Here is a 16092-nt window from a genome sequence, read left to right on the forward strand (position 1 = left end):
AAGGTTTCGCTACACGCTCTCCCTCCCGCATGCGGTGGACATGCAGCAGTTCAATCGGTGTCAGAAGGCCAGAAGCGTACTGTAGTACTCCACCATTAAAGTATCTAGAACTAAAATACGTCTACATACATCTCCTTTTATCCATTTTGATGACAAGTAGTACTTCTTACCCAAAGGAACTTTATATCCAATGGACACAAAATATCCGTTCGACTGTTGGAAATTACTGATCTAATGTCGAAGTAATTGCTGCATCGCCACCAAAACCCACCATTTCTTAAGCGAAAGTAGACCAAGGTAATCCCTATATTAGCATATTACTAAGATGAACAAAATGCAATGTAGAAACATTTAGGACGTGAGCTTGTCAATCTGAATGTGGAGGGACACAAGCTTAGCCCCGGCCAGCAGCTTGGGCGGAACTGTCAAGAAGGTCAGCTCCTGCACGTCGACATCGCCGGGATCCTTGCTGCTTGTCACCTCCATTTCCACCTTGATGGCGTTGGTCATGCCTTTGGGCTCCCCCGGCGGGCCGTTCGCCCACTGCTTGGCCACGTAATGCGGTAGTGGGGACGCCCCCGCTCTGATGCAGACGACCGACACGGCGATAGGCGCGCCGATGTCGAGCACACCGCCAACCAAGAAAAATGCGTGGCGGTCCTCCTTCGTGAACAGCAAGAGCCGTGGCTCCGACAATGGCACTTGCAGCTGGAGCACCTTGCCGTACTGGATCCTGTGCATCGGCATGGGATGCGTGGTGCTGATGTGGTGGTAGAGCGCCGGTGGCGGGCCTTCGTAGCCACAGACGGGCACGTGGCATTTGCAGGGCGCGAGCGGACACACGCTCTGGTGATCGGCGAGCTTGTGGTAAGTGACATAGAGCCCACAACCTTCGTGCGGGAACTCCACCCTCACCGACGAAAGGACGGAGTCCACTCCCGTGTTCCGCATGTTGAAGCCACCGCCGCGCTCACACTTCTGGCACTGCCGCTGGTTCCTGGGGCGCTCGACGTGGCAGTCCGCGCAGGCCAGGTGCCCTCCCTTGCACTGCAGAAATCAATCAAACAACACATCAATCAAGAAACCTGCACCTTGCACAATCAACCGAACGGACGAGGTGTATTCGAACCTCATACACTGGAGGAGTCAAGGGGCGGAGGCACAAGGGGCAGTGGAGCACGGTGAGGTCCATCAAGACCATAGGGGGTGTTTGTTTCCAGGGACTTTTTTGTGTAGGGACTAGAAAAAGTCCCTCTTAGAGACTTTTTTACCAAACGGGGGGGGGACTTTTTAGGGACTAAACTGGGCATTTAGGACTAAATGAAGAAGACTCTCAAGGAGAGTCTTTTTGGGACTTTTCCAATAATGCCCCTTCATGCACCCATTGGCCCGCCACCCCATGGTGTTGTTTGATTGTTATTTTCTATATACTAGGGGCAACATGGTCATTTAATAACCTCTAGGAAGGGACTAGGGACTTTTTAGTCTCTGGAAACAAACAGGGAGGGACTTTTTAGGGACTAGGAACTTTTTAGTTGGGACTAGAAAAAGTCCTAGGACTAGAGAACCAAACACCACCTTAGAGAGCTCCATCGTCGGGTCCTGTTCGGTCTCCATGATCTCGCCCTCCTCGTGCACAACCATCTCTCGACTTGGGCCGGGGTATTACAAAGCTTTACTGTCACATATTTTATACTACTTCAAGGTGCATTAAATCAACACATGCAAGTATCAAAAGGAGAGTCACGGCATGCATGCATGCGTTGTAATTAATGCATCCGTAAACGCAAATTATTGAAATATATCGAGTGCAGTGCTTTGATGTGTCGCGTCAACTCGTACATCAACGAGAAGTTTGATTATCCTCTCCCTCGCGGACTTAACTGCACCTGCCTTTGGCTGTATGACAGGTTGGCCACACACCTGTCGGGCCCACCTGTCATACACGCAAAGGCAGGAGCGTCCCTCCCTCGCCCATGAGCGTGGTGGCTGACAAGACTAGGAGAAGCTTTCGCTACACGCTCTCCCTCCCGCACGCGGTGGACATGCAGCAGTTCAATCAATGTCAGGTGGCCAGAAGCGTACTGTAGTACTCCTCCAGTGTAGTAGTACTCCATCATTGTTCGACTTCCCGAAGAGGCAAAGAGCCAAGCGCAGCCCGGACGCTCGTGTGGCAGTTTCATGTGTAGATTAGTCTAGGATAGCGTGTACCATGCCTGTAAGCTTAAAGTCGTTGGGATCGGCTCCATGCTGTGTGACCGTCTTGAAGTTTAAAAAACAATAGTCTTCTGGACCTACCTGACACCCTGGTGATTGTAGTTTGCACGCTCATCTGGTCAGGACAGGAATATATATTTTAATTTGTTTTTTTTCGAAAAGGGGGGACTCCCCTGCCTCTGCATTAGAATGATGCATACGGCCACATATATTTTTAATTTGTGGTGGGTAAATGTTAGAGGTTGTAGCAAATATATTGTACACTGCGGGTCTTTCAGCCAAGTTTAGAGGCAAGCATGTGGGGCCGGTGCTATGATGTGTCGCGTCAACTCGTACAACGAGGAGAAGCTTGATTTTACTAGACGCCTTCTCCCTCACCCATGCGCGCGGTTGCTCGCAAACAAGGACATGCTTTTGCTTAGTAGTACTTCTACAACAAGCTATCTGTCCCGCTCGCGGTGGACGGACATGCAGTAGTGGATTCGACACTGTAGAAGCAGTAGTAGTAACATCATTGTTCGTCTTCTCGAAGAGGCGAAGAGCCAAGCGCAAACCGAACGTTGCAGTAGCGAACATTGGAGCACGCATATAGCCAGGCTCTTGCATGAGACAAAATTGCTATGTGAGGCACTATTGTACTAGTACGTACAACTACTTGCTAGTATAGCCCCACCACTCCAATCCATCTACTCCCAAGTCTCTGCGCAACACTGCTCACTCCAATCCAAGACCAAGTGACCAGAAGCCACAAGCACCTATGGAGGCAATGGACGCGAGCGGCCGTCGGCTGTGCTAAATCATCCAAGGCGCCGGCCTGCGGCCCCGCACCGTGCAGCGTTTCCAAACGGTGCTGGCGACCGCAGGCATCGTTCAAACGGTCATCGCCGCCGAGAGAGGAAACCCACAGCTGCCGAAGGGCCCGATCCTCTGCCCGTGCCGTTCTCTCCGACACAGCGCTGGCTCGGGAGGTCCTCCGACCCTTCTTCCTCACTGTCGTATTGTCCGCAGATCCAACCTGCCGCCGCCGACCTCCGGGTAACCCTCAGGTATAAGCTCTTCGAAAGCGGCCTTGATCTACTGCCCCAGCTCCCCACGTGTCTGCATGTGCATCTTTTTCTACTCCCATCAGCTCTTCCAAAGCCACCTAAATTTTTAATATTATTAGAGGTAAAGCTACTTCATGCATTCGAATCTAGGGCTTTGTTCAAACAATGAAGAAAGGGGGGAAAGTTGTAGCATGAATCTAGGAGTTGATTCAAAGAGGAAATAATATGGTGAAAGTAGTAGAGACCGGATACCCAACCGGTCTCTTGGTTGAAAAGGGAAATAATGGGAAAACGCAGTACAAACTGGATAAGGAACAGATCTATTATTGGTTGAGAAAAGGATAGAAAGTGGTGGCTGGTGGACAAGTCAATAGAGTATGTCCAGGATTAGATTTGCTGCCATCACATAGTAAAAGGTCTCCAGGATTAGATTTGCTGCCCTCACATAGTAAAAGGTCTCAGGATTAGATTTGCTGCCCTTGCATAGTAAAAGGTATCAGGATTAGATTTGCTGCCCTCACATAGTAAAAGGTCTCCAGGATTAGATTTGCTGCCCTCACATAGTAAAAGGTCTCTAGGATTAGATTTGCTGCCCTCACATAGTAAAAGGTCTCCAGGATTAGATTTTCTGGCCTCACATAGTAGAAGGTCTCCAGGATTAGGTTTGCTGCCCTCACATAGCATGAACAAACTTGGCATCACCACTTTATGCCTCCTTGTAGGTACTTTGTGTTGATGTGTCCACTGTCGCATGTCCTTATACCAACCTTTTGCTGTTGTTAATGTAAGGGCGCATGTAAAATGAAGCGATCACACTGTTACCTTAGGGACATGTCTAACCAGTGTTATTGTTAATCAAATGCCTCTAGTGATAAGATGCAATTAAACTGTGTTACAAATGGCACTCCTGCGGATTTCCCCAGTATGATAAGTAAGTTGCTCCTTTACGCTGCTGAGTGTCCTGGTGTCCCCACGGTCCCATGCCCTTAAACCAACTCTTTAGCTATTGTTGATTTACGGTGTCTGGTAAACAAGCAATGCCACCATTAAAGTAATCCCATATTTGAGGAATCTCATTGTTGATCGTACTGCTTCTGGTAACATGAAGCATTGCTGACGTTTTAAAATTTCTACTATCCTTGCGTGATTGCCATGAACATAATTAAGATGCTTATTTTCATTTTGTATATGTTCCATATATTCTTATTGACCAACAACTGTTTACTTTCTATCTTTTTGTGCAGATAGGGATATCCATTTCACTTTGCTATTGTGACCTTTTGGTGAACTACACAAAACACTTTTTTCTAGAATGAGTGTCTTGTGCAGTTCAACTAAAATGTCACATGGGCAACATCTCTCAATTTTGGTGGAACTACACAAAATGGTGATTGGAGTTTCCAAAATCTCCGTCAAGTTCTGCTGGTAATCTCGTGCAACATTTTATTAGCCTTTGCAAGATGGAGCCGTCACTGTCACCACAATGGCACTTTATTTTAGTGGAACTGCACAAAAGGATAATAAAATTATAGTTGCACCTTACATGAGCCGGACAGCCAACCTTAATGTTCCTCAATTTTAGTGCAACTACTAAAGAAGAACCTGCCAGCTCACAAGAGCAAGTACTTCTTGCTAGCTGAATGATGCAATCTTTGCTTCATTTCAGGTGAACTGCAGAAAAAGGCGCATGAATTGAATCATGGAACTCCAGACAGGCCTCATCCAAGTAGAGCTGGAGGTTGAGTTCAAGGAGGCTGCTATTAAAGTGAAATCATGCTCTCCTGTCTCCTTGTTTGTGCTGTCCAAACAGGAATACTCAACTACAGATGTTCTGACGGTCAAGAGCATTCGCCAAGTTCTTCGATTGTATGACATGGCTAGCCAAGATGGATTTGATCCTGATATTCACTTTATCAAAAGGCTCTAATGGATTGGTTCTGAATCTTGCAAGCTGGGAATCAGTGAGATGTGTAGGCATCTTTGTTGTACTTATTACTTGGATCTTATTTGTTGGTTCTGAATCTTGCAAGCTGGGAATCAATGAGATGTGTAGGCATCTTTGTTGTACTTATTATTTGGATCTTATTTGTTGGTTCTGAATCTTGCAAGCTGGGAAACACGGCATGATGATACAGAGGACAACAACCATAACAAATAGTTCAAACTTGGTAGTATTATCTTTTGTGAAAGTGCGACAAATGTGATGATCGTGTGCGTCCTGAGAATAATAATTCTAATTGTTGTGCATGTTGATCCTGTGGCACTGATAGAACGAGCAAATGCATTGCTTGTTTTAAGTACAAATTTCTATTAAAGCTAATTAAATTTAAGTAAAGTGACCACTAACTCCTGTTATTACAGTACCAATACAGACCCGCTCGTGAACCGACGTGTGGCCAAGGGTGCATCTTCTGCCGGGCGTGCAGTGGGCGAGGGAGGGGTAGTAACTGTTGTCTCCTGTACACACTCAGCTTACTGTTGAATCCAGTTCCCCAAGAGCTGAAAAATGAACTGCTGCCGCCTACACACTCGTTCACTCGAAGAGACTCCAATGGCGATCCGAGGGGTGAGCCTGCTGGATATGGACTTCAGCAAGGAGTTCCCCTTTGAGGTCACCGTTCAGTCCTATGGCTGCACCAAGTTGAATGTGATGTACATCAACGATACGGACTCGGTGAAGCTCTGCCTCGCCTTAGTCCTATGGCTGCACCAGGTTCTGGAGCATTCGCCCGTTTCATCGGCAATGCTGACTTCACCTTCACTACGGTGGAGAGAAGGAAGATTGCGACGATTCGGACATCTGGTGCAACAAGATTGTCGACATCCAGAAGAAATACAAGATCATCAGCAACAGGCAGGAGAAGGACTCCGTGGTTGACCTCGCTGAGACCATCATCGACCCCTGATACGCCAACATGAGAGAAGACAACCTGAACACATGGGAGGTACCTCTGAATCTAGCCTACATAACCTACGCGGCCAAGGGCGCATACACATGCTACGACATGTACATGCAGATCTTGGACATGAGGGCGTGTCTGCTTCCCGTAACCGACAAGTACACGGACAGCCGCGGCGTCATGATCAAGCATGCCAGGAAGGTCTAGATGTTGTACTTTATCTATTTATAAGCACCTTTATCATGTGAGTGTTTCATGCATTAGCCTATGTGTCGTAATTAATTATCTGTTTTGTCCGAAATATTTCTTTTAAGAACCCATTAACCTGATTGCTTTTTTTAGGGGCAATTTGCTTATGTATGTGAACTAGTTCACTTGTCCATAAAAAAACTAGTTCACTCGGTTGCCGTGCTTTGAATCTCCTTCCTCCCAACATATTCTCCTCCTCGGGTGGACCCAGCAGGTCTCTGAAGTTTCTCCCTCTTTCTTTTTCGATGTAAATTGAGTTTTCTCCCAGTACTTTCCCCTAGAACCAACTCAACTGTCCCATGTCTAGCCTAAAAAATAATAATACCCCACGTACTATTAACTCATCAAATTAAAATGATATTTTATTTCGTAAGTTGAAAGTTCTTACAAAATAATAATAATAATTGTTTATATATATAACTTGGCAAGTTAACTCCTAGTGATTGCGTACATAAGCTTGCAAAGATTTTACTGACGTGCAATCATGTGTTTATGTTTTCATAACATTTCTCTGTCTAGCCCAACATGATATTTTCACCCAACCCAGCAAGTCCGCGGCTTTCGAGAAAAATGCAAATGGGATTTAAATGGGCTGCATAGATGCTACATCATTGTTTCACCCAGCCCACCAAATGGACTAAAAACAAATGGAATGACAGCTGGGTCCACGGCCACAGCCCAGTTGTTTTGTGATTTGCCAAGTAAGTCGCTTTGTCAGGCCTGTTGGGCTGCAAATCTTTCAAGACGAGGAGAGCTTTCATTCAGCTGGCCGAGAAAATGGCCCATCAGTAAGGAGAAATGGGTTTTACATTTTTTAAACACATCAAACCAGCAATTAGTTTCAAATATATTTTTTTTCATTTTGAGATTTTAAATTACATAAATTTTTATGCGTGGAGAACTTGTTGGATTTTATATCGATATACATTTATTTTTAAAATCAGTTTGAATGTGAGTCGAAATTTCGGGATTAAAAACAGTTCGGACCGCACCGAAATATGCAAAATTTCATATAATTTTTGAACCGTGTCCACAATATGGGCTGTAATGCTAATAAAAAGAATATGGGCTCCAAAAAAACCTTAAGAATTAGCAAATGGGCTGTATGTTGTTTTCCACAAATTTGAGGCTTTCCTAAAAAAAGGTTGACGCACAAGCAGTGACTGTTGGATGGCCATCCAACGGCCGTCGTGCTTCTTCAATCTCTGCTCTTCCTGCTCCAGCCGCTCAGATAGGCGCCGGCGGGACTGCCTGCTCCCTCCTCCCCGCGGCCGGCTCTGCTGCCGCACAGGCCTCACCGCCCCACCATAGTCCCGTCGCTGGCCTAGCCATCCCTCTACTCACCCACACCTGCTGTTATTCTCCGGCGACGGCAGACGAACCAGTAAACCCTCGTACAGTCATACCCCCCTCCGCGTGGGAAACAACTGCCGAGTCTTCCCTGCCTCCGTGTCTTTCCCTTCCTAGGCCTCACCATCGTCCACCGCCCTGGTGCTCTCGGCGCGGCCTGTACAGCGGCCAAGGTGCAAGAAAGAAATACGGCCACGTATGTGTAAATATGGGCGGGGTCTCGAACGCCTACTCGCGCATACGTACAGCCAGGGCTCGTGTACAAGGCTGGGTCGGAACGGAGAAATAGCGTCGTCGTCGTGTTCATGGGGAGGAAACGGAATGCGTCGTGTTCATGGGGAGCCAACGGAATGTGTCGTGTTCGTCGGGAGGGCTTGGACGGAACATGCGATGGAAACGAGGCCTGGCGTACCACGGAACGGAGGAAACGGCCTTGTGTTCGACTGGCCACATTCGAAACGGGATCCTGTTCATCGGGAGGGGTCTGGCGTACCGCAAAACGAAAGAAACGGACCTCCTACGGTCGAAACGGGGGTCCTATTGATCGGGAGGGGTGTGGCGTACTGCAAAACGGAGGAAACGGACTTGTGTCAGAGCTCTACGGTCGAAACGGGGGTCCTGTTCATTGGGAGGGGTGTGGCGTACCGCAAAACGGGACTCCACGGGATACTATTCATCTCCACCGTCGACCCCCTCCAGCCTCCACGAGCTACTGTTCATCCATCATCGACCTCCTCCAGCCTCCACCTGCGACTGTTCATCCACGGGCTCCTGCTCATCCAGCCTCGACCGCGCGCTGCTCCACCGGCTACTGTTCAACTAGCCCTGTCCACGGGCTCCTGTTAAACCACCCCTCCACGGGCTACTGTTCATCCTGCCCTCCACTGTCTACTATTCATCCTGCCCTCCACGGGGTGGTCCTGCTCATCCAGCCCTCCATGGGGTCCTGTTCATCCAGCCCCAACCGGCTCGATCGATCGGGGTCCTGTTCATCCAGAGGCAACACCACGGGGTCCTGTTCATCCACCCCCACCGGGAACTATTCATCCAACCCCCCCCCCCCGCAATACTCACTGTTCATCCAGAGGTAGCATCGATCGGCTTCAGTTAGCAGCAGTAGCGAAGGAATCGCTCGATCGGGTTCAGTTAACAGCCATCGATCGATCGCTCGGGTTCAGTAACGCGTAGCCTGCAATGCAATTGCTCGGGTTCAGTTAGAGCCCAACGCCTCGCTCGGGTTTAGTTAGATCCAACGCCTCACACACACACGCGTACGTGTACGAGAGAAACGTGCATTGCTCGGCCCTCGACCTCCCACCGTAACCGGGAACTCTCCGAAATTTTCCTCCCCCTCGCTTCTACCATGGTTTTTTCCATCTTGGACGGCCCAAAGAATGTCATGCAGCTGCGTTTCCGGCCCGCCCAGGACGAAAAGCCCACTTTCTGTCATGATTTTTTGTCATAGAAGTAGGATCCCACCACATCTATGATGATACTGGGTTTTGTCACAATTATCGTCATAGAAGTGTCATATGTATGAAAGAAAAAAATTCGTTCAGCCCAAAATGTCACGGAAGTGCGGGTATCCATTCATTCCCAGTTGATTCATGTATTTCGCAACAGTCTTCGAAATACCATTCGATCTTTCAAAAATCCTGAGCAACCTATTGCTCTTGAAATTCTTGCTTGCTTGCGTTATGGTTAATCTCATAAGTCTCGTGATCTTATTGGCATCCCTTGTCATTATCATTTTGAGTCTCTTGATTCAACATGTGTGTGAATGCACACAATCATCAGTTGTTCCCTAGAATTTATCCTTCTGATTCAGACATCATTCTAGACATGAGCTGGATCTCGACCAATCAAATTGCCATCGCTGGTACCCCTAAGGCTATTCAACTTATCCATCCCTAATCAGAGCATTGCTTTTGATCCCTTGTCTTGGAATTCATAATTCCATTGCATTTGAGCTTTGAGTTAGTCAGTTGTTTCTATAATCCGATGCACTCGCATTCCTTCTTCCTTTGATAGAGTACCGATACTCACATCAGCTCCGTTGTAGACCATCAGACCTCTTGTTGGATTATTATCCGACATTTTCCTTCATATTCAAATAACCTTGTGATTCTTTCCACGGATATATAAAGCCTTTGGTAAATTGTATCCTATGCTTTCTTAAAAATGCTTTGCTTTCGAGCTGGTGGTATTTACTATTGAAGCTTGTGGTATATGTTTCCACGATACCCTGACAGGTTGAACCTATGCCTTCCTTAATATGTGTGAACTCGAAAGTTGTCACGAGTATACACTTCTGGTATTTTGCTAGATAAAATTTCAACACTACAACTTCTTCGAAAGTGAGAGGTGAATGAAGGGTTATGCATTGGAGAAGTGGGAGTCGACCTTGAACTTTGTGTCCATGCCCATGGACATGGTGTAGATCCTATCATGAAAGCTTCTTGTAATAATAACTATTTCCTTGATATAGTATCATCTGGTATCGATGAATTTATCCTTTGCAATCGTGGTTCAGACCATATTATTCTTCTTTGATCCCATTTCTCGGACAAGTTGAAGTACTTGTCTTTTGTAGGTCAATACACATATCCAACCTCTATTCTGCTCTACCTTTGAGTATACCCTCTTGTATCTCGAGAATATCACGGAACTACATAAATTCTTATGAGTTCTTCATCAACTATTATTCTTGACGATTCCAATCCCCCCGGGTTCTGAGTTAATTGTCACTCAAGAACACCGATAAGTGAATTGATTCCACACTCCGATTCAATAACTCTAAGTAATTTTCATTGCTTATGAGTTTATTAATCCTTCAAGTCCTTCCTAGCCTGATCGGCTATATCATTATCATGCAAAATTTTAACTGTGCCACCCGGCCCTTATTCCCGGAGCACGTCTTTCGACAATAAGCTAAGCTTACGTCGATTTCCTTGTCTTATCGTTTCACCTTAAACAACAAGCTTGGTTTCGATTTTTTGACGTACCCGTGGTTCCAATAACTTTTCGCTTCATCCTTCCTTTTGCTTGATGTCGTCGATGATTGATTATATCCTCATGAAACCCCTCGACAAATGTGTCGTGATCATCATCAACATTCTTAGGTCTTCAAGGATATCAATCGAATTCAGGATGAAAAATACCATCCTTGCCCTCGATGATTCGTGTTATCATAGGCCACTTTATTGCCTTTCATCCAACACAAACTTGAAAGTGTTTTGTGTTATACCTTGAGTTACTTGCTATCCAGCATTTGTTCTTCTTTACCTTGGAATATTACCACCTTTATGTTAAGAATGACGTGGAAATTCACCACATCTTAAGAATTCTCTGTATAGTGATACTTTTCACCCTCACCATTCTTTCTTAGTACCCGCATTGTTTCTAACCAGAAAAACCAATAATTGAATTATGTTGTGCGAGTTCAAAACTTCTAGCGACCCTATTGCTTTGAAGTTAATGATCAACAATTCATTCTTAGACCATTGGTTATCGAATCACCATTCTAGCTTTGATCATGCTACCTAAACCCATATTTTGGGTGGACCTTTCAACCAATGCTTAATTGTGTATGTTTTCCTTGAGCATACCTCTTTATATCATTTTATCTGACAAATGATATCTCCTCGTTCACATAAGAGTGGAAATCCATCTTTGGAAAATCTCAATGAATTGTCGCTGAGTCAATCAGCCACCTCCTCACCTCTCCTTGATTTAATGATGAATTCTTATTTCGGAACTCGCTCCCATAGTTCAATTCCCGAGAATCTTACAATGTCATCTCGACAATTTGTGTTGCAACTCTCTTCTCAGGCATCCCGAGTCTGCGGTATCCTGACACCAATCAGATCTGAATCTTGGTCAGATATGATGGTTGGAACATATTTCCAAGAGTTATAACATTGATCTTTATATGACCCGGTAAGATGATGTCATGCCTAGCACACTTGACCAGAGGACCTATTGTTATAGTTCCCTTCTTAGCAAGGTTAGCGATTCTTTCATGAGGAAATTGTAATACTTATTCTATAAGTTGTTCCTGATGGATCCTTTGTGCATCCAAATTCTGACCCTTACCTAATGGCCATGTCAATGCTATCTCGAAGCATGTCTGTGGTACTCCGATTTTCAATAAGAACATTTGAAGCCCGATGCTAAATGTTTCCTGCTCAATAATCCAAACACCGCAGTATGGGTAATGTCATGAAGTTTCTCTCCCCTTACCTAAAGAGTTTTCTACATTATATCCTGTCATGGATATCATGCTCTGTTTATCCTTGGGAAGGATATACCCTTGAAATATGTGCTTAAACACATTTTCCTTTCCATTGTTCTGTTTGAACTGATAATCATATTTTCCTTTCATTGTTTGCTTTAACCTTTCTTGTGATCTATATGATCTAAGCAACAATATTCCCCTGCTTATGTAAACACCTCGGTGTACAATTCTGTCAGTAAGACCCTGTTCCTTTTGTTGATGACATTCCGGTAACCACCGATGGACGAGAACTTTGCCTATTGGTCCGCCTCGTTCAACGAGCAGGAAAATGGTTCTCTTGGTCCCTCGCCCTTGGTACCGATGTTGTTGTCGACATGACCGACAGACTATCCTCTGACATGCCTTGCTTACATGATCGTGCAAGATATCATCGACCTTCCTACTTTTAACCACATGGTGGGCCCATAACCCATAGTTCCACAGGATCGAAACCTGACTCTCCTGTACACCTTGTTGACAAAGTTATCCCTTGCTCTTGGTTTCATAGATAATTCGCGAGCCACCCTCCTAGTGCTCCATTCTGGTATCAGACACAATACTTACTCTCGCTGCTCTGAACCCGTTTCTCACTTTGGTTCAAACTTTGAGCAGCTATCTATCCGCTTGGACCCTCTCATTGTACCTTCGTACCTTACTCTCGATGTATTTTATATGTTCAACTCGAGAGATAATCTTATGCTCACTCATGGGTTTACCCCAGATTGTATCCCTCATAAGCATTCTGTCATAGCCGAGCTACCCCTTACCTATTCGTAAGTACATTGGAGTTCCCAAAGAAAAGGACGACTTCACCATGATGAACTGAAGCAGAGAAATGAAGACGTCAATGTAAGGGATCGACCTCTTCAAGAAGAGCATCCAAGACCAACAAGATTCGTTACAATTTCGTAACCGGATATTTCCCCCTTGCTCCACCTCTTAAATCTTGAGACGAGATTTCTTGTAGTGGAGGAGAATTGTGACACCCGGATAATTAAGCTACAGTAACCTCACCCTAATGATGCCATGTCATCACCATTTTACTAAGCAAATTGTCACTTGATTAAAATTCAAGTCAATTTAAAAATCAAATAACAAGTCAAATTATTATTTCTTCTAACTATAAAACTAAAATGTTCAAATTTTAGTATAATTCCCCCTAATCATTTGTCATGTTGAATCCAACATCATTTGGCTCTCTGATTAATCTCTAGTAAAAATATAAAGTGGTCCAATTGCAACAAACGTAAACTTCTCAAAAGAAAATAAATATTTATGTGTTTCCAATTGACTCAAAACTTGATGTGCCACTCCATAATATTGTGCTTGAATTTTGTGCCAAATTTCAAGTTAAACTAAATTCATTTGCTATAGCATTTAAATAGAAAATAGTGGTAGAAGTAAAAAAAGGGAAAGAGGAGGACCTAATCTACTGGACCCTCCTGGCCCTTTAAGCAAAACAGGCCCAACCCACCCTCAATTTTCCCCTTCCTCCTGCTATAGGAAACAGAGGGGATCGTGGAGGCAATCCATGGCTCCCCGGCCAGGTGCCGACTATCCACGGCCTCCCCCTCGCCTATTTATCACCAGCGACCTCCCTCCCTACTGAACCCTAGCTCCATACCTTCCCTTCCCTCGCGCCCCCTTCCCCTTTGTCACCATCGCCATTGCCACCATAGGACGCCGCACCCGACGCCACCATCGCCGGAGACCGCCGTCGTCAAGCTTCATCAACTCCTCCCCGAGCTTGCTTTCTATCAACTACAGGGCCCGGTGAGGCCCCCATCCCCTGTTGTCCCCCTTTGTTCCCCGCTCGATACGCTCGCTGCCCCCCTGCTCGTCGGTCGTCGCCTGCTGTTCGCCTCATGTAACACCCCGGATATAACTTTCCATATTCGTAACTCCGAATCTTGCCTTTTTCGGAGATGCGATATGTTTTTCCCTTCGTGGTTGGGTTTTGTTTTTGTTTTGCATTTTGTTCATGTCATGCATCTCATATCATGTCATCATGTGCATCGCATTTGCATATATGTTCGTCTCATGCATCCGAGCATTTTCCCCGTTGTCCGTTTTGCAATCCGACACTCCTACGTCCTCTAGCACCCTCTTTTGTCTCTTTTCGTGAGCGGGTGTTAAACATTCTCGGAATGGACCGAGATTTGCCAAGCGGCCTTGGTTCACCACCGATAGACCGCCTGTCATGTTTCGTGCCATTTGGAGTCCGTTTGATACTCCAACAGTTAACCCGGGACCCGTAAAGGCCTTGTGTGTGTTGCACCCCAACACCCCTCCAAGTCAGCCCCAAACCCATCCTAACCCCCTCCATCCTCTCGGCCGTTCGATCACGATCGCATGGCCCAAAACCGCACCTCATTTGGACTCTCCTAGCTCCCTCTACCTATAAAAAGGTGCTCCCCTCCGAAATCCTCGCGCAGATAAACCCTAGATATTCCTCCTCCACGCGTCGGACATGTCCACTCCGCCGCCGGACATGTCCGCCATCGCTTTCGCCCAATCACAGCTTGCCACTTGTCCCGCCGCCGTCCTCCCACTGCCGAGGCCCGCCCGGGCCCGAGGCAGGCCCGCCCGAGCCCACCAGAGCCCGGATCGGCCCCCGCGCGCCGCCGCCTCGCCGTTCGCCGCCGGCCACCACCGCTTGCTCAGCGCTGTCCACGCCGCCTCGCCTCCTCACGTCGGCAACCGCACCTCCTCCGGCCACCGCCACCGGGCGAGCTCCGCCGCCCGGATCTCCGCTCGTCGGCCCCGCGCGCATAGTCCGCCGCCGCACATCGCCGGAATCGTGCCGCTCCTCGCCGGCTCCTCCACAGCGCTGCGCCGCCGCCCTTCGCCGCCGCTTCCTCCGCTCCAGCGCCCGCGCCACCGCGCTGCTTCGCAGTCTCCGGCGACCTCCTCCTCCACCCGGCCCCATCTCCTCCCGCGACCGATGAAGATCCAGCGAGTTCTCCGGCAAGATCCGGCTTTGCATCGAAAAGTGTGCAAACCCTAGATCCGAGGTTGAATTTTTCTTCTAAGTCCCTTTTCTGCAATATTTTCAAGCATTGTTCAACATGCCATAACTCCTCATCCGTAGCTCCGTTTTGCATGCATAATATATCAAAATGTTCATCGGGATGTGCTCTTCATTTTATTCCAGTGTGCCATGCTTGTTTGAGTCCATCTTGATGCCCTAATGACTGATGCAAGAGTGCTATAAAATGTTAGGTGCTGATTCTTATCAGATTATGAGCATTTGTCATTTTTGCCATGATTATTGTGTGCTTCATATGGGCATGAGCTCTACATGTGTTTTGGGCTATGTCATGCCATCTTTACAGGGGTGTATTCCATGTATTCACTAAGTCTTTGCCCTGCTGTTATTTTTATGTCATGTGTTCATGTTGCTACAGTGAGTTCCATGCTTCTTTTGAGTATGTTCAGTAAGGATGATTTGGACATATGGTTGTGCTATATCCATCCATGCCCCTGTTTGCATTTATGGAGTGCCCTAGGATGACTCTATCTTGCTCTACTTTTGCTATAAAATTTTCCTGGCAGATTGTTTACATGTTAATCAATTTTGCCAAGGTTGTTGTAGTTGATCCATGCATGCTATGAGATTGCTCTTGCCATGTTAGGTTCTTGATCATGTCTTCTTGCTGGTAGTATTCTTAGCTTGTCATGCAATGCCTTGTGATGAGTGAATCGAGCTCGCAAACATGCCTTCATAATTCTGTTGATGCCATGTCCAGTTTTCTGCTAATTCTGAATCTGTTAACGAAACTTGCTATGTTTACATGAGTGCCATCATATCTTCTGATCCTTTTTGGCTTATGGTCAGTAAGGGACTTTTGTTATATGCTTTGAGTAGATCCATGCCATGCATTGTATTGCTATGTTCTGTTCCTGTAGCATGTTGATATCTTGCTCTAAACATTGCTTCCTGATGTTAATTCCTGGCATGTTAGTATTTTCACTAAGTCTGTGAAGCTGATATCTTTTGCACTTTTGCCATGCTTGTTTGGATCTGCTATTGTGTGATTTAGACATAGCTCAA

At 46.3% G+C, this 16092-nt stretch overlaps 1 protein-coding gene across 1 annotated transcript; it reads right to left on the minus strand.

The window, feature by feature from the left end:
- Positions 1-351: 351 nt before the first annotated feature.
- On the minus strand, positions 352-747 carry LOC147970710 (uncharacterized). The gene has a single exon (XM_087522848.1). The coding sequence runs from the start codon at positions 745-747 to the stop codon at positions 352-354; it is 396 nt and encodes a 131-aa protein (XP_087378974.1).
- Between the last annotated feature and the right edge of the window lie 15345 nt (positions 748-16092).

The sequence above is a fragment of the Triticum urartu genome, chromosome 5A (assembly GCF_056163025.1).
Source record: "Triticum urartu cultivar PI428250 chromosome 5A, HENAU_Tu73, whole genome shotgun sequence".
Taxonomy (NCBI): Eukaryota; Viridiplantae; Streptophyta; class Magnoliopsida; order Poales; family Poaceae; genus Triticum; species Triticum urartu.

Coding starts and splice junctions, on each gene's coding strand:
- LOC147970710 (XM_087522848.1), bottom strand. CDS start 747: ATGCCGATGCACAGGATCCAGTACGGCAAGGTGCTCCAGCTGCAAGTG.